This window comes from Bos mutus, chromosome 7, assembly GCF_027580195.1.
Source record: "Bos mutus isolate GX-2022 chromosome 7, NWIPB_WYAK_1.1, whole genome shotgun sequence".
In the NCBI taxonomy this organism is placed as follows: Eukaryota; Metazoa; Chordata; class Mammalia; order Artiodactyla; family Bovidae; genus Bos; species Bos mutus.
In genome coordinates this window covers 93,815,378-93,841,416 of record NC_091623.1, presented here as the reverse complement: position 1 = coordinate 93,841,416, position 26,039 = coordinate 93,815,378, and the positions used below count along the sequence as shown (strand labels likewise).

General features: G+C 40.6%; 1 protein-coding gene across 5 annotated transcripts in view; it reads right to left on the bottom strand.

The window, feature by feature from the left end:
- The window catches only part of ARHGAP26 (Rho GTPase activating protein 26), a 475,515-nt gene that overhangs the window by 148,033 nt on the left and 301,443 nt on the right, over nucleotides 1-26,039 (bottom strand). For all 5 annotated transcript variants that reach the window (XM_070374544.1, XM_005904294.3, XM_070374543.1 and 2 more), the window contains exons 15-17: nucleotides 17,113-17,200; nucleotides 15,405-15,463; nucleotides 13,772-13,877 (exon numbers count right to left, since the gene is read on the bottom strand). In XM_070374544.1, coding sequence (XP_070230645.1) covers nucleotides 13,772-13,877; nucleotides 15,405-15,463; nucleotides 17,113-17,200 — 253 coding nt within the window. The remainder of the gene's footprint in view (nucleotides 1-13,771; nucleotides 13,878-15,404; nucleotides 15,464-17,112; nucleotides 17,201-26,039) is intronic.

Genomic DNA, 26,039 nt, shown 5'->3' with positions numbered 1-26,039 from the left:
AGGTGAAAGATCTGCACTCTAAAAAGTATGACATTGATGAGAGAAATTAAAGATGACACAAATAAGTGGAAAGATAGTCCATGCTCAGAGATTAGAAGAATTAAAATTGTTGAAGTGTCCATACTAGCCAAAAAGCTTACCTACTCATGGCAATCTCTACCAAAATATTCATGGCATTTTCCACTGAACTAGAACATATAATCTTAAAAATCTGCATGGATTCACAAAAGATCCCAACTGGCCAAAACAATCTTGAAAAAGAAAGCTGGAGATATCACACTCCCTGGTTTCAAACTAAATTACAAAGCTGCTGCTGCTGCTACTGCTGCTAAGTTGCTTCAGTCGTGTCCGACTCTGTGCGACCCCATAGACAGCAGCCCACCAGACTCCCCCGTCCCTGGGATTCTCCAGGCAAGAACACTGGAGTGGGTTGCCATTTCCCTCTCCAGTGCATGAAAATGGAAAGTGAAAGTGAAGTTGCTCAGTCGTGTCTGACTCCTAGCGACCCCATGGACTGCAGTCTACCAGGCTCCTCCGTCCATGGGATTTTCCAGGCAAGAGTACTGGAGTGGGGTGCCATGGCCTTCTCCAAATTACAAAGCTACAGTAATCAAAACAGTATGTTACTGGAACAAAAGCAGAGGCATAGCTCAACGGAACAGAATAGAGAGCCCAGAAGTAAACCCACATTTATATGGTCAATTAGTCTACAACAAAAGTGGCAAGAATATACAATGGGGGAAAGCCAGTCTCTTCAATGAATGACGCTAGGAAAACTGGACAGCTACATGCAAAAGAATAAAACTAGACCACTTTCATAGACCATATACAAAAACAAAGCAACAAACAAAAAAACACCTCAAAATGGATTAAAGACTTAAATGTAAGACCTGAAACCATAAAACTCCTAGAAGAAAACATAGGCAGTAAAGCTTTTTGGCATCAGTCTTAGCAATACTGTTTTGGATCCATCTCTTTAAGCAAGGGTAACAAAAACAAACAAATGAGACTACAACAAAATAAAAAGTTTTTTAACGACAAAGAAAACTATTAACAAATTGAACAGGCAACCTACTAAACAGCAAAAGATATTTGCAAATGTTACATCTGATTAGAGATTAATATCAAAATATATAGAGAATTCATATGACTCATTATCAAAAACCAAAAAATCTGATTAAAATATGGGCAAAAAACCAGAATAGACATTTTGCCAAAGAAGATATATAGATATCCAACAGGCACATGGAAAGATAGTTAACATCACTAATCGTCACAGAAATGCAAATCAGAACCATAATGATACATATTATCTCACATATATGAGAATGGCTATTATCAAAAAGACAAAACATAAGTGTTGGTGAGGATGGAGAGAGAAGGGAACCTTTGTGCACTGTTGGAAGCAACGTAAATTGGTACAACCACTATGACGGTTTCTCAAAAAAGACAGAACTACCATGTAATACAGCGATTCTATTTCTGGGTATTTATCTGATGACAACAAAAACAGTAATTTGAAAAGACATATGCGCATCAATGTTGACCGCAGCATTATCTACAACAGACAAGATATGGACGTAACCTAAGTGTCCAATGACGCATGAATGGATAAAGAAGGTGTGATACACAAACACTGAAATTTTACTCAACATAAAAAATAATGAAATTTTTCCATTTGTGACAACATGGATTGACCTAGAGGGTATTATGCTAAGTGAAGTAAGTCAGACAGAGAAAGACAAATACTTTTGATTTCACTTACATTCAGAATCTAAAAAACAAAACAAACAAACAACAAAATAGAGACATGCATAAAAACAGAACAAACCAGTGGTCACCAGAGGGGAGGAGTGGGGGTGGGGGGGTAAAACAGGTGAGGGGGATTAAAGAGCACATAATTCTAGCAATAAAATAAGTCACGAGGACATAATGTACAGTGTAGGCAATATAGTCAAGAACATTACAGTAACTCCTGGTGACAGATGGTAAGTTGACTTAGTGTGGTGATCATTTAGTAATATATAAAAATAGTAAACCCCTATGTTATACACATGGAACCAATACGGTATTTTTAAGTCAATTATACTTCAGTAAACCTACGGTTTTGCCCGTGTTCTCTTCCTCTTTAACCATCTGGTATGGCCAGGGAGATGGACTATGTGAGACATGCAACAATGCTGGGAGAAAAACCTGTCCATGTGACATGCCAAGCAGTTTAGGTGGTAATTCAAGTGAGAAGGAAAAGTGTGGCTCTTAAAGCAGCAAAATGTTAAGGTTATCTTTCAATAGTGAGAAAAAGAAAACCCAATGAGCCTGCTAGACTAAGAGGCAGGTTTGAAAAGGGAAACCCCCATTTGCTTGGTGACCTAAGGAAATGTGTTCAAGTGTGTCTAGTTCTGGGACTTGGTTAACCAAGCTCACACCTTCACTCCTTCAACCACCCATGAAGGTGATTCTGGGCCCAGGGTGTGTATGAAGACATGCTCTGAAGGGAGACCACAGGCTCCTATCAAGAGCCAGCTCATAAAAAACAGAATCAAGCATTCTGGGGAACTGAGCCGTGCAACCAGGTATTAGAGAAACATCTGAAAGCAATGTTTGTTTTTTTCTATTTATCATTACGATGGTCCCACCAACTACAAAACAATGCGTAATAGAGTTATCCGGGCATTTATAAGAATTGTGTTTCAGCAAACACAACTCTTGTGACTATCTAATATTTTCACTTGCCTGGCAACCTTTGAATGATAGCCTCCAATTTTTCCTTAGACTGCCCTCTCCCATGACATGCGGTTCTAACAAGAACGTTAGCTGAGTACCTGGCTACCGCCTCAGCACAGAAGTTGAGGGCGTTACACAAGGGAGGTCACTGCACTCTCCCTATTAGAAACATTAACCTGCAGTGGAACCATAAGAAGAAAAGGTGGTCAGAGGCGAGACATTCAAAGAGTAGTGCTCCAGGGCCAGCATGAGTTCCCTGGACACTTTCTACCCTTTAGTCCATTCATTATTCAACAAATACGCAAAGCTTTGCTGCAGGCAGTGTCGTGGCAGACAAATTTTCAACCTCAAACTGTTTACACTTCAGTGAGAAGAAAACAATAAATAAGTCAAACACATAGTGTATTAGACGGTGATACATGCTACGGAAAAAAAATCAGCAGTGTTCACTGGAGCTGGAGGCTGCGATTCCAGGGCAAGACCTCACTGTAGAGAGAGAGGAGGTAGAGCGGGCAGAGCAGTTCTGAGGATTAAAGGACAGAAAGAATCCTGCAGTACAGAAAACGAGACTGAAAAGGAGCAGCCAAGGAGACAGAGGGGAAAACGACTGGAGCCAAACCATTCTGGATGCAATTGCGGATCAGCTCTTCTGCCCCAGTGATGGAACTACCTTTAGGGAGGAGCACTGAGCGTTCCTCTAGCACACATTGGAGGGAAAGTTAAAAACATGGGCACAGGCGTCATGGACTGTAGACATCCTCCTGTCGTACCTATTCTGTCAATGAAACAGGAAGCGTGATCTGAGAGAACCACCTAGAGAAGAGTAAAATGGCACAGGGACACGGAGTAGGATGCAAGGCACGTAACTGCCCTTGAGGTTGCGTTCCAACATCTGATAGCTCAACTCTGTTTTCGGTTACTCCCAGAAGACTGCCAGTAAATTCCCTTCTTTTTAAAAACTAGCAACAGTTGACTTCTGTTGTTTACAAGCAAAGATCTAATACACCAGTTCTTCCTTGAGGCCTTAAGGTTACCCCATTTTCTCACTGAAAGTCTGAGTTTAATGAAACTGATTCTGTTCTATCAGACTATGCATCTCCAGGTGCATAAGAGTCATTTGCAATGGGCCAACCAGCCAAATATGATGGGTTCCTCTACCTCTTACTGAAAGAACCAAGACGTATTGATTTATACTTATGATACCTAACTGGTAGCACTAAATCAGCATGCTAAACTGCTTAAAGAACAGCATTTCAATACATGGGAGAAAGCAGGAAGGATTGATACTGAAATTCAAGTCGCCTTAACGTTTCTTCAAACCCTCTTTTGAGTTAAACCGTCAAAGTGTCTACCAAGACAGAATGAAGACAAACACATATACAACTGTCCTTAGAGCTCAGATTAATACTTTATTACAGATTTCAGAGACTCAGGGAGGGAAACCCACGTGAAGACTGCATAGAGGGGGAAACTGGAGGCAGAGAGAACCATTCTCACACTGGATGAGACTTTAATCTGGGAATGGCATCTGAGAGGCAGTCACGCTAAGAAAGAAGATAAGTCAGACTCTCCCACAAAGAGAAACATTTCGAAGATCACATCGAAGACTGGGAATTTCCAGACCGTGAAGACTAAGATGAGTCCTCATGATATAACGTGTTGTTCCCCCTCCAGGAAATTAAGAGTTATTAAACTGCAGCAAAGACAGCTGCTTCTGAGATGAAATCAGCCTTGCGACCCCAAGAAGCAAGAGACTGAGGGTGAGGAGTCTATAACCTCCCGTGGAGATCAGCGCCACACAGCTTGTTCTTTCACACAGGTGTGCTGCCCCACCGGACACCTGAATCATGGAAAGCTCCAGACACGCACAGGAAACACGGTAAGGCTTGGTGTAAAGTGTGACCTGAAAGCAGATAGCAACAGCTTTCTCCTGGCTGACCCCTCGCTGGCTCACCCTCTGCTAGGAAGAATGAGAGAGATGCTCAGTCCTTTGGGCCAAACATACACAAACGGCCGAGAACACAAAAACCAAGTAAAAGGAAACACATGTACACATGCAAATCTCCCAAGTGGATCAGAGACATGTGTGCTACTTTGCATCATTCAGCCCTAAGGATTTTGCTTGCCAAGAACAGAACTGTGGAGAAAGCCCCATCCCATCAGTAAGACTTGCTTGGATATAATCATTAGGATAATTTCACCATCTTCCCTCACCTTAAGGTATAGCTCCATGACCCTTCTTCCTCCATCCCCTGATTTCTCAAATAGACTCTAAAAGTCTACATGGACTATGGATATACTACTTGCCAGATGCTCTTTTAAGAGGTTTAGGTGGATGAGTTAACTAAATTCTCACAAAGACTCTAAGAGGATACATGCTATTCTTGTCTTTAGTTTTCCCAGAAAAAAGAGCCTGAGGTGAAGGCGTAGATGATTCTATGCTACTAGGGGGCTTCTTGGGAGGAACAAGGCAGAGAAGTTAATCCCTTCTTGGTTCAAGGACCAATAGCTGCTCATCTCTTGGGATCATCTCCCAAGAAGCTACCTAATGACTGCTATTCAGGACAACCAGCTCTAACTTTCTGTTAGTCAACGGTTTCCCCTTGGAGGTTTGTTTCTTTTTTTTAATACTCCTTTGCTTCCAGGCCATAGGCATGTGGATGGCAGCTTGCGTCATGTCTCCCTGGGCTAACAGATAAGAGGCAGGGGCACACAGTATGTGGGTATGAGGCTATAAGCTATCAAGCTGTACCTGCATGAAATGAGTTGAAGGCTATACAAGCAGTCCCCACAGTGCTGGCTGAAATATGCACAGGAGAAGCCAGAAGAATCTGATATGCTAATTTAAATGTTTCTGATACAATTATCATGTATCCTTATTCAGATGAGAAAACTTGGGCATAAATCAGTGAAGTAATTCACACAAGGTTTCAGAAGAGATGGGTAAAACTAGGTAGTCTGGCTCCAGAATGCTCTCTCTTCACCACTGTGCTCAAGCTCCTATAGACGAACTACAATTACCCCAAAGTCTGCCAGTTGCCTCACTGCAGCTGCCCTGTTTGAGCCACAACAGTCATGAGTTCGTTGAAAAACCAGTCAGTGTAAGAAAATAAGTATCAAAGATAATGTTCACTGTGCAATGCAAAGAGGATGCGGTGAGAGAGGGCTTCAATGCACAAAACAGTGCGAGTGAATCAGTCACTGACGCTGAGCCAAAGAGAGACCTTTAATGAAACCACCCCTGGGGCCAACACATAAGAAATCTGGCTCATAAGAGCCGAGATAAATGAAAGGGAGACTAAAAAGACAAAGAAAAAAGATCGATGAAACTAAGAGCTGGCTTTTAAAAAGGTAAATAGAAAAGACAAACCTTTAGCTAGACTCATCAAGAGAAAGAGAGCGGAGAACTCAAAATTAGAAAAGGAAGGAAGGGAGAAAAGAAGAAGAAGGAAGGATGGGAAGAAATCTGGCTCTGGTAAGGGCTGACAAAAAAGAAATAAAGTTGTGTTCATGCTTGATGATACTCTCACTTCTGTAAGATCCTGAAATAATAGGGGGCAGCCACTGAGAGGAAGACAGCATCCTCTTCTTTGCTCCTCCCTGAATTTGAAGAGGAACTCCATAGGTGACTCCAGGGGTTCAGAAGAGGAAGCATCAGAGGTGTATCAAAAACCAGGAAAGTCTCTGAAAAAATTAACCCAAACAGAAGTGGAACAAATCAAAACAAACAAGAGAACTAAATCAAAGAAGCTCTAAGACTACTGAGCATTAACAGCTTGAAGCCAAGCATTTCCCCTTTCAGAATGGGTATTTCTTATGATGTGAAAGATTCAGTTCCTTGAATTCAGAAATTTTGTTGATATATTTTTTTTAAAGCAAAAATTTGAACTTGTATCTTTCCTTCTCCAACCCTGAAGGCTGGAAGGTCACAAAAGAGAGAAATTCCTGGATTGAAAGTAAGTGACGGTCTGGCAAGTAGGCTGAGTAAGGCTTGAGTTCTGATGTCACCTGCATTTCCATTAATTTAAAGTGCTAAAGTGCTAACGCCTGTTTGCTTCAAAATATGTGCTTGTCCTCTTTGTAGTAGCCCTTTAAATAGATTTTCCTTTGGCTCCACTAAAAATAGCTAGAGAAGGTCCTTTGAGAATTCCATTCTTAGTCTTAAAAAAATGCACTCTCTTCCCTGCCCCATACACATAAACAGGCCTGGAAGCAGTATCTCTTACTTCTTCCAGGGACCTCCAATCTATCAAAAACAATAAATCTTTCAGGATTAAAACAGAGCTGGTCAGGGAAACAATTTTCCCAGCCCATTTCTGCTTGTTCATTATGGGATCACCAAATATCAAGGTCTTCTTTTGGGATGAGCAGACAGTCAGGCCAAGGGCTGAACATCCAAGTGTCTACCCAGGGTCAGGCAGGTAGGGGCAGGAAAGAAATAGGCCAGGCACAATAGGGACTACTGTTGTTGTTATTCGGTTGCTAAGTTCTGTCCAACTCTTTGATTGCAAAGTTGGAACTCTTTGCAATCGAAGAGTTGGACACAGCCGGAACTGTAGCATGCCAGGCTCCTCTGTCCTCCACTATCTCCCAGAGTTTATTCAAATTCACGTCCGTTGGGTCAGGGATGCTATTTAACCATCTCAGCCTCTGCCACCAGCTTCTCCTTTTGCCTTCAGTCTTTGAACTAGGCAAACTGAAGAAGACATGCCCAGGGGGATAGGGTGTAGCTCTCACTCAGTTCCAGCCAATTGCTCACAAGAAGATTGAAGTTTTCCAAGTAAAATGACCCCTGTTAAAAATGCTGGAAACCTGTCCAAATTTTAAAAACAGCAATGCGTGGGACAACAATACCAAATAGAGCACATGTGTGGGCTGCTCTGGCTGGAGGCCCTTGTTTGCAACTTCTAGGTAAGACACAAAGATAAAGGAAGACAGACTTCCTGTCCCCTGACAGCTTATGACCCAGTAGGAGTGAGAAGCTGCACACCCTGTAAACTGTCCCCCAGGGTGAATGTGATACACATTAAAAGAGGAATAAGCAGAGGCTATGGGAGTTCAGGACAGCACAAGGGTACTTGAGGCAGAAACGATTCTTATAGGCAGCAGCACGGGAGCTGAGGCTAAAGAAAAAGGGAGACTCTGGCTGGCAGAAGCTGGGGAGGGACCTTTCCTAACACAGGGCAGGGAAGGAAAAGGTTGAGATGGGTAAGAGGTGCTTCATGCTTCTACCCAACAAATACTCAGGCATGTTCACTGTGCGCCGGGCAGTAGAGATGCAATGTGATCACAAGCGATGAAGAGGAGGCTGCAAAGTCTGAAAGTCCCAGTCCAGACAAGGCCTTGGGAGGCCATATCCAGAGTTCTGTCTTAAGAGCAGGGGGAAAGCTGCCTTTGAAGTCTTTTTTAAGCAGGGGAATCACATGTTAGGATCTGCAGTGTTCCAAGTTTCCCCAGCCACAGAGCATGCATTCTGTGGCCTGGCAGGGAGCCAGAGCTCCACCAGCCAGAGCAAGCTGGGAAGCAGTCTAGGGAAGAGATGACGACAGCTTGACCTAGGCTGGCAGTAATGGACATGGAGGAAACTGGATGGATTCACAAGATAGTGAGGGGTTAAAATCACTGGAACGATCCGTTCGGGATAGCAGTCAGTGAAGCAGAAGCCAAATACGCCTGGAGAATGTGGCCAACGTGGCTCTGTGGGGTTCTCAGGCCACACCACCCGTGGCCCAGCAGCCAAGCAATTCTGTGCCGGCAGCAGTGGGTGTCTAGTGGTTACTAGAGAGAAGAAGGTTCTGAAGCCAGGGTGTATGGCTGAGGAAAGGCTGCCAGAGAAGCTCACAGGAGCTTTTCATCTTAGAAAGCCATCATCTCAAAAGTACTGTTTTCTTTTAAATGTGCTTTATAAAATTCCACACCTATTTTGTTTGGACTAGCCTTGATGGCAAGGAAATAGGAAGCACTGCTCATGTGTTCAACAGCTCTTCAAGAAACTAAATCTTCTAGATTTGGGGTGAAAGAAGAAGGAATAGCAGAGTATCTGTAAGATATATGCTAATGTCAAGTATCCACTTCTTTACATTTTAACCTTGAGAACTTCAGAAATGATAGTGAACTACCAGGGTCCAACCTCCTTGGTGCTAAGGCCTAGCAATGATTTTCTTTATAACCACAGGCATCTTTACAGGAACCCAACTCACTCTGCATGTAGATTAAGGAAATGTAAAGAAATCCTTCATAACTTGCAGGGATGCCTGGAGGTACTCACACTAGATGGGCAACCCTTGATAACTTGTGGCAATGGAGTCTACATATTTTGATGAAGTCTCACTTGTATGCCAAGCATCTGCACCACAATATTCCGTGCATTCAACCATATTGCACTATGCATATAAATAGTGCATATTTAGTAAAAAAAAAAAAAAATTCATATATAAATGAACCCACACAGTTGAAACCCATGTTGTTCAGAGGTCAACTGCAATGCCCTTCTGCCTCTGGACAACCACTCATACTCATATGCGGAAATGCAATGTAACATCTTAATGATCTCGAGAGGGGCTAGCCAACACAGTGAAGTTGGCTGTGAGCAGGGCCACGGAAATAATGCAAGTACTTCATGAGCCAAGAAATTAACCAACCCTCTGGACTTATTTTGTGTAATGAGACAATAGATTCCCTTGTATTGTATAAGCCACTGTAAACTGGATTTTCTGTTTCTTGTGGCCCAAAGCATCTCAAATGATACAGTACTTCTTTGGAGAAGCAAGAAAAGGGCTCCCTGAAAACACCCTAGGAACGAAGGAATAGTTGCTTCAAAACAGAAAAGAGACTAAGATTTATGTCTCAGGAAGTGTTTTGGGAAAACCAGCTGTGAAAAGGTATTGTTAAGAGCCACTCCAGATGTAAGGAGAGCGCTTTGGAATCCTCCCATGCAGCATAAACACTGTAATAAAGTTCCAGTGAGCCACTGTGAATGCTATGTGTGGGGATAGACAACATACTTGGAATCATAATAATATGTAAACATCAGGGAACGACCATGAAATTAGTCTTTATTACTCATCCACTCTTATTTCCTTCTACATTTATAAGACGGGGGATTTTTTTTTTTTTTTTTTTGCCCCCTTCCTACCTGATGAAAACAGAGACTCACATGATTGGAAGGGGAAGTCAGGAAACCAGGCTTAAAGAGGTTAAAAAATTTCCACAAGGTCCCACAGCCAGTTGGGGGCAATTTTCTTTATTATTAAAAATTCTTTGTGGGTGATTTTAGAACAAAATCATTTGCTGAACACTCAATTTAGTGAAAGGAGAATTGTAGAGACACGGGAAATCAAAACTGATTTTTTTTTTTTTTTAGTAATTACATTACACAAGTAAAATCTACTTTTTGAACTTGTTGCTCTGAGTTTCTTCTTCCTTATTTCTAATAGCCTCCTAAATTCCAATCCATTCCTCCCAAAATCATTTATCCCTCCTAGAAAACCCCTTCATATGGCCATTCTCGAGCCCAGTGATTCTCAAAAGATTGCATCTGGTTTACCGGGAAGTAAATCAGAAATGCAGATTCCCAGGCAGAGTCCAATTTAAAAGACTAAGGGTGGGGCCCAGCACTGTCCACGTAAACAAGCTCCCCAGGTGAGTGTAACTGTGCTTTGAAGCACATGACTCCAGACTGTAGGCTTGAGTCCATGTTCCAAATAGAAAACATCTAATTTTTACAGTAGATTTAAGCTGGAACAACAAAAATATGTGCAGAGCTGCCTATAATTTTTAGGTTCCCTCTGAGGTCTGAAACTGACCCAAGAGATCTGTGATTGGATGAACCCTGGTAATCATTTGCATGAGGTTTGGAGTTTTCTTTTCTTCCTTCTAAGACTTTTTCCCCTGGAATGCATTTCTAGTTGGGATTAAATACAAAATGTCTTAACTCTTCCTCCACAGCTAAAGGAAATCAATTTTAAAAAGTGTTTCAAGAGTGCTTTAAAAAGTACACAAAATATCTTCCCTTTGAACCAGACGCCTGGGACATACAGGGCAAAAGAGTAGGTAATGAGAGAAGTAAATGCCAGGTCTTCCAGCAGAACCAACCCTGAAACTAAAACTTAGAAAGGAAGCTGACTGTGAAGTAAGTGGACCAGAGGAACAATAGCTCAGGCATATCCTCGGATAAGTTTGAACCTGAGAAAATAGGAATGAAACAGACAAACCTCTTGTCCCTAGTTAACTTTCCCTTCTTGTTATATTTTAAAATAGGACAGTGTCGTAAGTGAGAATAGAGAGTTTATGTGGAATCTTAGACCTCCTCTGGGTGCCAAAAGACTTTCTTCAAACCTAAATAAATACTCCTTACTGGATTCAGCATGCATGCAGGCTAAGTCGCTTCAGTCGTGTCCAACATTTTGCGACCTATGGACTATAGCCCACTACGCTTCTCTGTCCATGGGAATCTCCAGGTAAGAACACCAGAGTGGGCTGCCATGCCCTTCCCCAGAGTATCTTCCCAGCCCAGGGATCGAACCCACGTCTCTTATGTCCCCTCCATTGGCAGGCAGATGAGTAACACCACCTACTCATCTCCACAAGAGATTTTAAATCTAGAGCCGCCAGAGACCAAGAACACAGCACACTGAGAACAGGAGTCTGTGTGTCCTACCACCAGCTCTAACCAACTCCCACTTACAACCATGAGGGCAGGTCTATATGTAGATTTCTTAATGATTATATGACAAAGAACTGCCACAGAACCTCACAGGACCAAAAAAACATCGTTGTTAAGTATCAAAGATAATACAAAATGCTCCAGAAATGCTATAAAATAAATAACTCCAGCAACAAAATTGGTTTAAATTTGTTAGAAGGCAGAAAGTCAAGGTTACAACTTTAACATACACGTTCCAGCTGTACTTCTCCTTGGCTTAGGAACAAAGACTGAACTTCATGGGGTGGGAAGAGAAGAGGGTGGAACCAGAGGGACAAAGTGAAGCATCCACCAGAGATGAATAACCTCAAGGATTCAATACCCACCTTGAGGGTTTTGGATTTTTTTAATTTCTATTTATTTTTCTTTGAGGATCTCTAACGATCCTCAGGGCATTTTAAAAATGGGAAGATTCAGTTCTGGCTCTGCTGGATCACCACTGACTCTTGGTCTCTCTCAGTCCAATTAAATTCTCATCACAACTGCACAGCTTGAAATGCCTAACTTCTTTCAGCTGCTTCCTATCCTTTCTCCAGCTGCTCCCAGCAGGTATGGAGGCCTTCTAACACCCAGTGGCCATAAAGCAGTCACGAATGAGCAACACCACACATACTTGGCCAGAGGTTGTACCTAGAACTTTCTCTGTTCTGGTGCAGTCCATTCAAGTGTATAACTAACATCTAAACTAGCTTTTCCGTTTCGCAAATGCCTGACTGGGTTATGTGGAACAGGCACCACACGTCATCTCAGAGAATCTGGAATTACTTTTTAAAGCCCAGTTCTCATTATTTTCAACACACTTCATCAGGATTCTTTGACATCGGGGTTGGGGGGGGCATTCCCCTATTCTCGGTTATGCTTAATTGTTTTTGAACATACAAGTTTGACGTGGTATGGCAAGAAAAAAAATGTGGCTCAAAATAGAATACAGCAACCCTTGACTCTGCCTGACTGCTTCTCAGCAGCATGCAAACCACTCTTGTTTATTCATCATTAACATCTGAATAAATTTTATGGTAACATCTATACTCTCTCTCCAAAGTCAAGTGCTCAGTAGAAATATAGAGCTTCCTGGTAGCTCAGCTAGTAAAGAATCCACCTGCAATGCAGGAGACCCCAGTTCAATTACTGGGTCAGGAAGATCAGCTGGAGAAGGGATAGGCTACCCACTCCAGTATTCTTAGGTTTTCCTGGTGGCTCAGCTGGAAAAGAATCCATCTGCAGTGAGAATGTCCTGGGTCCAATCCCTGGGTTGGGAAGATCCCCTGAAGAAGGGAACGGCTACCCACTCCAGTATGTGGCCTGGAGAACTCCATGGACTATACAGTCCATGGGGTTGCAAAGAGTTGGACGTGACTGGGTGATTTTCAGTTTCCACTTTCACTAGTAGAAATATGAAAACAAGCCATCATAATCTCCCTCAGCAAAGTATTTACCCAAAAGACATGACTTAATGGCAGAACAATGCATGCATAAGGGCTGGATTTACAATGTATCAGTTCCACAGAATGTCGAATTTATCAATTCAGGTTAACTGTTACAGTCTGTCTTTTCTTAGACTGTAGTCTCCAGTCAAGAACATCCATCAAAGTCAAGAGAAGGTTGGAACATACACATATGCAGTGGCTGATACAACAAGGGGTATCAGCAAGGCCAATCCCAAGCAGGTCAAGCAACAGTAAACACACAAGAATTTCAAACGGTTCCAAGACTATAAGTATTCCTAGCAGGAACATCAAGTCCCCACTGACTTCCTCAGAAGGCAAATGGGCATTTGCCAATTCCTCTATTTTTTATACTACTTCAAGGGTTTTAACATACGTAACTTTTAAATTCAATGACGTTATAGAGAAGAGGGAGACTACTACCCATATTTGACAGATGAAGAAACTACGGAATTGAGAGGTCAGTGGCTTGTCCAGGGCTAGTTAAGTGGCTTGTTAAGAATAGAATGAACTTTAGAATTCAGGCCTCTTTATTTCAAATCCAAGGTCTCTTGGAAATATGGTAACATATTCCTGTTTGCCCTCAATCATCACAAGAACATGTAACTGCTGAAAACTCTGCTTTGTGATCTGGTAACATGGACGACACACTTCTTGACTTCGATCATCACAAGGCCTGGCCATATGGGAGCCTCCTCAGCCTACCCTGCAAAGCACCCCCGGGTTGTGCTGCTGTGACCCACTGGAGTTAACATTTCACAGATTTCTTTCCTATGCCTTCAGCATCCCTGATGCAACAGTGAGAAAGGGAAACATAAGCAGAACCAAAATCAGTTTCTGTGCTAAGATAAGAACTTTCCAGGGCTGAAGAAAGACGGGCAATCAGTCGTAAACCTACTTTGCCAAGTGGTTCATTAGCAGCTGTAACATCTGCCGGTTTTTCTCTGGGAGCCGATGAACAAGGCTGTGGATTTCAGAGACCCGAGACTCCTGGTTCTCCAGCTCTGCAAAGGAAGGAGGGAGGTAACACTGGATCAGAGTTACAGCTAAATCAGTTTGCAAGACAAAAATCAGTGGAAAATAAAAGTGGGGCACAAGAGAGAGAAGATTTCTCACAGATAAGACCCTGTTCTGTGTACTCATGACTAGACTGACTGGATCTAGAAGTGCTTTTAATAATGGTTTCCCTGACAAAGTTCATGAAAAAATAAGACTGTCCAAAAAATCAAGCCAAGACGATGACATAAGGAAATGGAACCTCCTCACTCAGGAGTGGGAATAAATTTGAGAGTGGCTGGCTCCCTAGAGTGGCAACTTTGTTTCAAGGAAGGAAGGAACTTTATACACTCATTAAGTGATGAACAAATTGTACCTGAACAACACTGCAAGGGTCTCAAATATCAAAATAACATCTCAAGACTGCATCAAAGACATCAAAGGAAATGTCCAGTTATTTCCAAGTCACATGAAACAACCAGCCATGGAGAAGAAAGGAATGGCAGATAAAATAAGGAAATGTTTCTGCCAACCTGTAACCTAAATCGTGATCTGTCACATTCTAATGGTTGCACTTGGGTACGTGGCTTCATGTCTCTGGGAAACAGATTGATGGCACTCACCACACCTATTTATAGCTCTGAGGTGAGTTTTAATTAAAGAATGGTTGCTATGAGTTTGAAATTTCTCTGAGAAAGAAATCACATAAACACCATCTTTACTTTCAGCCTTCTCCCAGGTCTTTCTCCTGTTTTATGGGGGCCACTCTGCATGGATAAGGCCACCAGGACACAAGGTATTCTTTAAAGAGGCCAGTAGCAGCTACCAGTGTAAACAAACTCAGATGGCTTAAAGGAAGCAAGGAAAAGCACATACTACGGACATAACAGCACGGTGGGGATTTGTGCCAGATTTAAATCTGATAGAGAATCTTACTTCCCCTTACAGGAGCCCTGCCCCACGTAGAAAGATTCCAGTATGCTTAGGGTAGCTTGCACCTAATCCCTATGTATTTTAATACCAGTAATATAACGCCCAGGCTTGCATGATATAGCTGAAGACTGACCAGAAGCTGTAAATGCCAGCCATGATGGAAAAGAGGACTGAGAAGTTATATAAACGGTGTCGGATTCAGGGAAACATCCCGTGCTCAATTTAGGTAATGGGCAAAGTCTGAGTCGTTCCGAAAAATGTTACCTCCAGGGCCGGCAAAGGCCCCAGGAGTTAGAACTCCAATAATCAAAACTACAAAGTCAAATTTGCTTTTTTCACCTCACCCCTTCCCTGTACCACTACCCCCCAAGTACTCACTTCTGAAGCTTTTCCCCTCTACTGTAAACTCAGTACGCTCACAGGGTCCTTAGCAAAACCCGACTGGGTTTTGCTTTCATTCTGTGACAATCTTATGAGTGTGAATGTGGGTAGTTTACACACAGAATACAAGGGGTTAGGTAATACTTATTTGGGGATACTTTTCTTTGAAATAGACAAATTTATTCCCTTTCCCTTAAAATTGTGGCAAATAGAAAACTTACTTGCTGCTTTAATGAAACTTCTTTGAAACTGGTACATCATGAGTGGTCCTGGAAGCATTCTGGAATAAAAGGATATACACTAGTCAGTTTAACAAAAGCAATCCTATTCCCACTACCCACTGTGTTACATTTCTCAAAGACAAAGATCATGGGCAAACAAAAGCAACTCAGTTTAGTTCAACTTAGTTTCCCCTTTGAGAGGGTCCTGAGATTTCACCTGAAATGTTCATTCTTTCTCCTTTTTTAAGGGAACAGACAAAACTTACGTTTCACAGTCACAAACCAGAAAAGTGCTAATGCAGAAGTCTAGCACAAACTGAGAGATTTCCTTTTCAGTCAATGACTCACCCACAACAAGAGCATTTTAAGATGTGCCTGAAATACAGGCAACTAACCCAACATTTGCAATCATCAGCTCTTAAACTCTTGTCTTCCTGGCAGCTTGTTATTAATCACTTCATCTGGAAACACTATGAGAGACTTTTGTAGGGGTTTTTATAGCAAATTCACTATGGAGTATTGCTCCAGTATGCCAAAGGGTTAGAACCCTTAGTATTAGGCATGACATAATCAAATTTTACCTGCTATCATAAAAAATATATATATTTTATACATACTATTAGCTAATCAATATCAAGATGCACAGATAAGTGCACAGATAACCTCTAGCATCTAGGCTTTATGTAATCTATTATGGTAATATTTGGAATATGTTTAACTGTAAACTTGAGTATTTTTACTGATAGTCCAAACAATAAGCTTCTCAACAGATTATCTATGGTCCTTGGTTCAGATTTCATTTTATTTTCATTGGATCCCCTGATTCAACTCTTAGTCATCACTTACATGACATCTTATTCTTGATACCAAGAGCCTCCCAGCAATTCCCCAACAGCCAATAAAACTGGCATCACCAATTCCTTTTCTGTGGCTTTCGAGCCAAGTAAATCTTAACAAACTTGTACAAATGCTTATGTAATTCACCATTATAGTTCTCCTCTTTCTTTATGACTAGACCCCCCACTTTCCTGTTCAAGAGGGACCACAGTGGAGAACTATAGCATCCCTATGCTTCACATCTAGCATGCCTTTCAGTCTACTTGGAAACTGAGATGTGAGCAGCTAGTCAATCACCCACTCCCTTAATAACCAAGGGAAGGGTAGGAGGCAGCAGGAGTAACACATGTATTATTACAAGAAAAGCAGTCTTCTTGTCAATGAAGTCATATTTTCCAATCTAAGCAGAAGGAGTTAAAAAGGAGTACCATTAAAGTTCTCATTTTTAAGGAGCAACATTAGCAATACACTGTATCCATGCAAGGTGCAGAACTCTCAGAATACACAGGGTATGTAATCACGCATTCTCAACACAATGGGATCCGTGATTCCTTGTTTTCTTAGCTGATTACCCAAGCATTACAGGAAATACCATATTTGAGGCTCTGTTAAAGGCTGATCATCAGAGTAGCTTCTCAAAAAGAGCAAAGCTTCCTAAATCACTCATGGCACCGTTGCACAATGGCAATCCATCAACTCTGGATGATTTATAATTGGTTTGACCAGCTGAGCTAATTGCACCCACACATAAGCTGTTTCCACATCTCAAACTCCCACCCAACAGTCCTCTGGAGGCTGAAAATAAAACTGCTTTCTTCTTGATTGCATGATAACAAGCTGGCACCATGCCCTGCAAATGGAAAGTCCCTACCTTAGGTAGGTCTTCAAAGCGCTAGTGATGGTCTTTATCTCCCACTCGGCACAGATATCCATTTCTGTTTCAGAAGCTGTTTTGGGGTCTAAAGAGAAGACAAGACAATGGGTAAAACAGAGCAGAAAATATAGCTAAAAGACAACCATACATAAAAGCATTCAACCTGCCTACTAAACAAGGAAATCCAAAGTAAAAACAAAAATGACAGCTAGTTTTTCCTGACGGAATTATAAAACTGTTTAAAAATCCAAATATCTACTGTTGGCAAAAATGCAGTGAAACTGATCCTCTCAGAAACTGCTGGACGCAGATGAATTAGTGCAAGAGATGTGAGAAGAAATTTGGCAATATATATCAAGTCCTAAAAATGTTTATACACTTTGAAACAGTAATCCCACTTCTCACAACCCATCCTCAGGAAATTAGATAAGACATGAGAAAGTTACATACACTCAAAATGTCCAACCTACACTACTCTTGATAACACCAGAATACATTTTAAAAGAACAACCTAAACAGTCAATGATAGAATGATTAAATTAATCGTGGTCTATTCCTGATGGAATAGCATGCTACATTTACATGAAAATGATAACTACATTGCAAAATGGAAAATGCCTGAATTATCATGCAAAGTCAAAAAAAAAAAAAAGATTTAAAGTTTTGTGAGAAACTCAAATGAATGAAAGCTGAAAGACAATATTGTAAAAAGAAAAGCGTGGTTGGAGAGTGGCAGAATTGTGTTTTTTTTTTTTAAACTATGACTTGATTCCATTACTTATATATCTTAAATTGCCCTAAACCAAGATGTGGGAAAAAAAAAAAAAAAACACCATAATTATATCAACTCCTGATCATTTCTTCGTTTCTTCTGTGTATACTTCCAAACAAATCTGTGTATTTCAGATAAATGTATACTGTAAAAGAAGAGATAATTCTTGTAGTCTTTCTGAGCAACACACAGGCAGGCAAGAGAGGCAGAGGCTGGGAAACATGAACTGTTTCATAAACCAGCAGAAACCTGGATTCTGGCTGGCAAGAAGTCAGAAGCACAGTCTCTCAGTGCATTGAATGGACAATCCAACTTCTAGCAATTTGCCTCCCAGCTCCCATTGCCATTTCTTTCTGCACAGCAGTTCAGTTCATTTTTAGCTGGGCTGCTACCCTTTTCTTACACCTACTCCCCATGCTCAGGTGAGGCCCCAGTCTTCCAGGTTGGGGGGTGGGGAGAGGATGAGATGTCTCTGAACCCGGGGACTGGTTCAGGGATGGTCCAAGACCTAAGCCAGGCCAGTCAGCATGAAGTCCAGGACTTCTCTAGGAAAGAAGAAAAGGCACTCGCTGTGCACCTGGGGGATGATACTGCTGCTCTGAATGCCACCACGTGGAGCCTGAGAGTACAGTCTGACAGACAAAGCCACGGGGAAAGGCTGAGAGTCTGGATGACATGGTTTGAGCCCCTGTAGATCACCATGCCTTTTTAATCAAATGAGCCAAAAAAGTCCCTTTTTGCTTAAGCCAGTTAAGGTCAGGTTCTCTGTTCTTTACAATCCAAAGAGGTCTAAATGCTGTAGCAGGTAAATGGAGACAGCAACCAGACTCTCTCTTTCTGGACAGTCTCAGAAGAAAAGAGGATCCTCCTGCAGGACCCACAGCCTTGCAGCTGGAAATGAGTCCACAGGTGGGCATGACACATTTTCCATTTACTTTCATCCTAGTAAGAAGAGGTCAAAAATCATGAGTGGCTTAAGGATTTAGGCCCTAATCCCCAAGTAAGGGCACAAATCCAGTTGGTATCTACTGCTCTCAGTGTGTTCTGACAGGGCCCTGGTTCAGTAAATGTTTGGCTCCGAATGGCATAACATTAATTCTTTTCTGGCTTTGCCATCTTACACTCCCTTAACGGTTAGTTTCTTCCTGTGGAAGTGTAGGTACCAAACAACTTTGCTTACCATGACCTTCCTCCCTCCCCATCCCCAAGACACATGGAAAGCTGCCACAGTGCATGGTTCTTGGAGGCAAGACAAACGTTACTGTACATTTTTCTGAGGAACAAACCAACTTCTACCCAAGAACAGTGAACATGACACTAAATAAGCAGCAGTTGGCAGGTCTGGGAGTTGTGAACTGTTCCATGAACCACATTTAGCAAACTAATGATTAGCTTCCACTTATTCGGGCTCTGTAACCATAGGAATATTGTGTAACATTACAGAGAGGAGAGTCAAATTACAGCCAGGCTAAAGGGCTTTTTATAGCACTGATGAGGCAAAGTTCATAACTTGAGTACGTTCATTTTAATTCATTTAATGTCCAAACTAAATTGAATACAGCCTCCCAAACTACCCCATTTTCAGAAAGAACTGATACCCCTCCCTACCAAAGTGCCCCTCACTTACGGAAGCTTTCTGGCAGCACCTGCATATGATACAGAGACATAATTGACAATTTCCTTCATAACTCAGCACATTTCTTTCCACCAGGTCACTTGCTGATTGTGGACTTAGTAACACTGACCTAAGCTAGAGGAGCAGTCCAATGTACAGAAAGGTATCACATAGGTAGAGGCATTTCCTCTTCAACCTACTCCCTGCATGAATTCAGAAAAGTAGGAGATATGGGTTGGAAGTGATGGTTACAAGGGGGGAATGGTCTTAGAAATGTCATACTGGATCACAGAAGATCCAGTGATCCACTGTTGTGCTGTTGACAAAGTTACTAGGGATCTTCTGGGTGAAGGGATTAGGAAAGTCACCAATACATGACTAATCTCCTAATGCTACATTATAATGTATGCATATTAAAATATTTTCTCTTTAACTGTGAAGGTAATACACGCATGGGGTAAAAAAAAAAAAAAAACACACACACACAAAACAAATACATATACATCAAAAGCAAAACTTCCCCAGCTAGAGGTGACTCAATACCAGTTTTGTCACCAACACAGTATGCTAAGGCTAATGCTAAGTCGCTTCAGTCGTGTTCAACTCTGTGCAACCCCATAGACGGCAGCCCACCAGGCTCCGCTGTCCCTGGGATTCTCCAGGCAAGAATACTGGAGTGGGTTGCCATTTCCTTCTCCAATGCATGAAAGAGAGAGTGAAGTCGCTCCAATGCATGAAAGTGAAGTCGCTCAGTTGTGTCCGACTCTTAGCGACCCCATGGACTGCAGCCCACCAGGCTCCTCTGTCCATAGATTTTCCAGGCAAGAGTACTGGAGTGGGGTGCCATTGCCTTCTCTGCCAATATAGTATATTAACGCATGTATATGGAATTTAGACAGGGTAATGACGATCCTACAATCAAGGCAGCAAAAGAGACACAAATGTAAAGAACAGACTTTTGGACTATGTGGGAGAAGGCGAAGGTGGGATGATTTGAGAGAATAGCACTGAAACATGTATATTACCATATGTAAAACAGATGACCAGTGTAAGTTCAATGCATGTAGCAGGGCACTCAAAGTCAGTGCTCTGGGACAACACAGAGGGATGGGATGGGGAGTGAGGTGGGAGGGGGGTTCAGGTTGGGGGGACACATGTGCACCCGTGGGTGATTCATGTCGATGTATGGCAAAAAAAAGCACAATATTATAAAGAAATTATCTCCCAATCAAAATAAATAAATTAATTAAAAACAAAATACCAGCTTTGTGCATGTGTATGTGACCTCTAGCAGTATGTACATGAACAAGCAGTTAAGTGACTATGTACAGCTTTCTAAAACCACAAATGGAAGCGCCCTCTAGACGCCATTCTGCGCACTGCTATTTTCATTTCATAATATCTTAAGAAATACTTTCCTATTAGTAGGCAAAGGTATCTAACTCACAGTACTTCACTGTACCATACTTAACGCCCCCATTCAAAGAGATTCAGGTTGTTCCCTAGATTTTGCTATGGTAAACAATGATATAAACCACTGTTCCCTTGTAGATTATCTTACCTACAGAAAAAATTCCTCTAAGTGGAATTTCTGAGTCAAAAAGAAAGTGCATTTTTAATTTTGAAAGATACTGTTCAACTACCTCTCAGAGGTTATACCATTACATTTAAGAATGAGTGTGACTCCCTCAATTCCTTGACAACAATGAAGAATCAAACAATTTGATCTTAGTCACTCTGATAGGTTAAAGAAAAACAGGTCATCTACTTTAATTTGCATTTCTGTCTGAGCAGGAAAATTGAGAATCCTCTCTTGCATGTGTGTTTTAAAGTCAAATTTACTGAAGTATAACTCACCTTTTTAAAGTATACAGTTCCATGATTTTTGACAAATATATATATTCATGTAACCACTGCCACAATCAAGATATAAGTCATTTTCCTCACACCCTCTCCAAACTCTCTTGTGCCTCTTTCTCCACAGTCACTCCCCTCCCTCCATCTCCAGCCCCTGGCAACCCCTTTCCATGGCATAATACTCATGAAATTCACCATGTTCCTGCATATACAAGTAGTTCAATCCTTTTATTACTGAGTAGTTTTCAATTTTATGGGCATATCCACTGCCTAGTTGAAGGAATTTGTGCTGTTTTCAATTTTTGACTGTTATGAATAAAGCTGCTATAAATACTTGCAATGGGTCTTATGAACTACTTTTTTGTCTCCTGAGTAAATACTCAGGGGTAGAACTGGGTAAAAATATGTAGGAGTAGGTCATATGGTAAATATGTTCAACTTTATCAAACCTATCAAATGGTTTCCAAAATAGCTGGGCTACTTTGCATTTGCAGGAGCCAACAGGAGAACTCTAGTTGCTGCATATATTTGTCAACCCATGATACAACCATGTGTTTAATTTTGAAATTTTAGCTCTATTAGGTATGTAGAAATAACTCATTTTTAAAATTTGATTTTCCTTAATGACTAATGATGTTGGTCATCTTTTTATGTGCTTTTTGGTCATCTATATATTTTCTCTGGTGAACTATTTGTTTAAATCTCGTGTCCATTTTAAAAACTGAATTGCAAGTTATTTTTAATACATTCAGGCTATAAATCATTATTAAGATATATATTTTACAAATATTTTCCCTTGATCTGTAACTCGTCTTTTCTTTTTCCTAATATATTTTAAAGAGCAGATTTTTTAAAAAAAGGATAAGGTTCAGTTAATCAGATTTTTCTTTCATGGTTCCCGCTTTTTGTGTTCTAGCCAAGAAATCTTTTCTAAAACAAGATAGCAAAGATAGATTCTCTCCTAAATCTTGAAGTTTAACAGTTTTATCTCTTAGGTTTAGGATCATTTGCCTATTTTGAGTCAATTTCTGTACATAGTTTAAGATAAGGGTTGAATTTCTTTTTCCTCATATAGATGTCCAATTACGTTAGTACCATTCGTTGAAAGGACTGTCGTTTCCCCCACTAAACTACTTTGACATCTTTATCCAAATTAAATGACCATATATATGTGGACCCTATTTCTGGATTCTCTTGCCTGTTCCACTGATCTATATGTCATTCCTTACCATACAGTCTTGAATTTCCTGCATATAAACATTAGTTGTATTTTGTTTTTTGTCTTTTTCTAAAATCTTGAGTCTTTCACAATATTCATTCTCCATTACATCTTTGAGAAAGATATTTATGTAAATATACTATCTTCGCTAAGAATACTATCCTTTAAGTCTAAAGAATTAAGATTTTTTTCTGTTTATCCTATAGGCAATTCTTTCAAGACTAGATTCGATGCTTAGCAACTTGATAAGCAAATCTGTTTATCAAATTATTTTCTGATTATAAAAGCTGTACCTCTTAAAAACTTTAATCATTTTCCATATCTAGTGCTTAAGAATCCAGAATATCTATAGCCACATCTGTTCTAAGACCCAAATGCTGTTGCTGTCTCATGTCTCTGTCTTAGAAGAACCTGCCTGAAGCATCCCTGTAAGCAAAGGTGACGGTGGGTGGAGCAGAGAAGAAGGGGAGTGTCCATCTGTGGCCTCCGTTCTCTAGGAACTTGGGACTGTGGTGAATAGTGCCCTTACTAGCTCTCAGATGGGTCAATCCTCCATCCAAACAGTATACTAGCTCCCAGTTCTGGTCAGCATTTGTCTGCTCTCCTTTACTGTTGAGTAAAATTGGAAGTGCACAATGTCAGGGCTTCTTCTCTGCTAGTCTTCAAAGATTTGGGGCCGTTTCTGCAAGCCTTTACATCTTAGAAGTTGTCATAAGCATATCTATTACTTCAGCATTTCTTCAGAAAGAAGCTTTGCTTGCTTTTATTTATGATACTCTGTGAAGGGTGTGAGAAAGGAAAGGCACAGAAAAAAGGCCCCAGAGGAGTCAGAAGGATGGTTCATGGTTGGATCAGAGTTCAGAGAGTGAGGCACGCTACTGTGACCTGGTGCTTTAAAGCATAGCAATTCAAACCTTCCATGTGTTCTCTGTAGCACTAACCTTAAATATTAGTTAAAAAAAAAACAAACCCAAAAGACAAAACAGGATAAAGTTACAGGATAAGAAGAAAAAAAAGAGCAACACTAAACTTGCATTCCCTCAACATCACTGTGAGAAACTATAAAGACACACACACACACACACACACACACACACACATACACACACACACAGGGACAGAAAGTTTCAACAGCACAGAAAATAAGGCTCACAATCAACATTCTACTTGTCCCTAGAGGATCATCCACCAGGCAGAGTTTAGGAGAAGCCCAGAGGAAGACCCACCTTGGGGAACTATGTGATGGGTGACTGTTTTCTGCCCGCTCTGAGGTACAGCCCACACTACCCCAGGGAGGGGGGCCACGCTGCGCTGCACCCATCCCACCACAGCACAGCTCAGTGTCGAGACTGCAATCCAGGCAGTGAGATGAGACTGTGACAGAAGTGGAGGTGTGTCTGCTTATACAAAAGGAAGTGAATTCAGGAGGGGAAAGTTCTAGAACAAATATGAGAATGACAAATGAATAACCACAGCATACTTCAGATTAACCAGGAAGTAACTCCACTTCACTCACAACCACGACCAACCAGAACCAGGAGAAACCTTTTCATGAGTACAGGTAGGTCCACACTAAATGAAAAATTTCAGAGTACCAGAAACGTGGATGGAATCATGTATAATAGTGCTCTAATTTCATGTGACAGGATGGTTCTAATAGGAATCATGAAAACAGCAGCAGAATAAGGAGAGTCTACTCACAATGAATTCAACTGCAAAGGTTTATAACCACTCTGTGTTCAGGTGGATTTAAAAAGAAGATTAAAAAGCTGATAAAATACTTGTTCACATAAAACACAGAAACCAAAGCACTCAAAAACATTTCAGAAAGCATCTGTTCTACATTATAAATAAAATTCAGAAAAATATGGATGCTGTGAAATAAGACATCAAAGCAAAAAAAAGAGACATTGAAATAATAAAGGTGAAATGTAGAAGGCAGAAAGGTAGAAATGAAAAGAGCTAAAATAAGTCAGTAAAAACACTGATAATTCAATTAACAAATTAAAACATGCATTATAAATAGCAAAAAAAAAAAACAGCCCCAAAGAAATTAAAACAAATGGCATGGATATGGGGTGCAAATTTTAGAATGTTTGCTTATGATGCAAAGAATCAAGACAGAAAGCAACATTAGAAAGATGAAAAATGAAGATAATTTATGTTTTTAAAATATTAAGAATTGAAGAATTCTTAATATTAACAAACAGAAAGAGAATTTGCTTTTCTTAGAGAATTTGCTTTTCTTTAGAAAACCATGTGTGAAAACTCCTTCACTGGACCCCAATATGTATAAGAGAAGGACTAAATGGTGATATTTAAAGCAATGGAGGGACTTCCGTGGCAGTCCAGTGGTTAAGACTTAAGTGATTAAGGGTGTGTGGGTCTGATTCCTGGTCAGGGGCCTAAGATCCCACATGCCTCTCAGCCAAAAAAACCAAAACACATATCAAACAGAAGCAATATTATAACAAATATAATAAAGACTTCAAACAAGGTTCACATCAAAAAAAACATGTTTAAAAAATAAAATAACAGAAAGGGAAAATTTTCCTCCTCATTGACATATGGTTACTTGTCAATTGCGTAAGTATTTGAGGAAAAGGAGGGTTAGTTTTCATTCTTCATGGATATATTTCACATGGATTTTAAGGAAAACAAAATTTTTGCAGTCCTAGAATGGGGAAGGTCTTTTAGGCACGATCCATCTATGAAAAAGACTAGGACTTCATAAAAATATTATAAATATTCATAAGACAAAACAAAAACAAAAGTACCCATATAAAGTTCAAAATAAATTATAATCTGAAAGAAAATATTGGTAATATAGCTTCCATATATAAGAATGTCTTAAAATTAAAAGATGAATACATCCATAGAAAACTGGCTGACAACACAAATAGGCAATTCATAAAAGAATAAATATCAGCAAGAAACCTAGAAAAAAGGGTAATCTCACCCAGAATATTTTTTTAAATACTTATAATTTATATGCAAAAAGTAACAGAGAATGGTGTGTAGTAAAGGATACTCTGACAGCAAGTTTGGGAATATCAATTAAAGGCCTTAAAAACATGTACATACCTTGACCCAGAAATTCAACATCTTAAACTCTAAGGAAATAATTAAATATGCATATAAAATTTAAAATAACAACAGCTAGCATTTATTGACTAACATGTAGAGACTTTGGACTCAGCAACCCACAGGCATCTTTTATTTAATCCTCTCTTTATTACAGAGGCAGAGGCTATTATTACAGATAATGAGACAGAAGACTAGATGGGCTTAAATAATTTGTGCAAAGTCAAATGGACAAGCAGTTTAATTATAACTTGCTCAACTCCAAAAGGCATGCTCATAACCTATGCTATCCTGCTTCTGTGGGGATGATCACCTGAGCACTTTCTAGAATCATGAAGAACTGAAAGTAACCTACAGATCTGAGAAGAGGAGGCTAA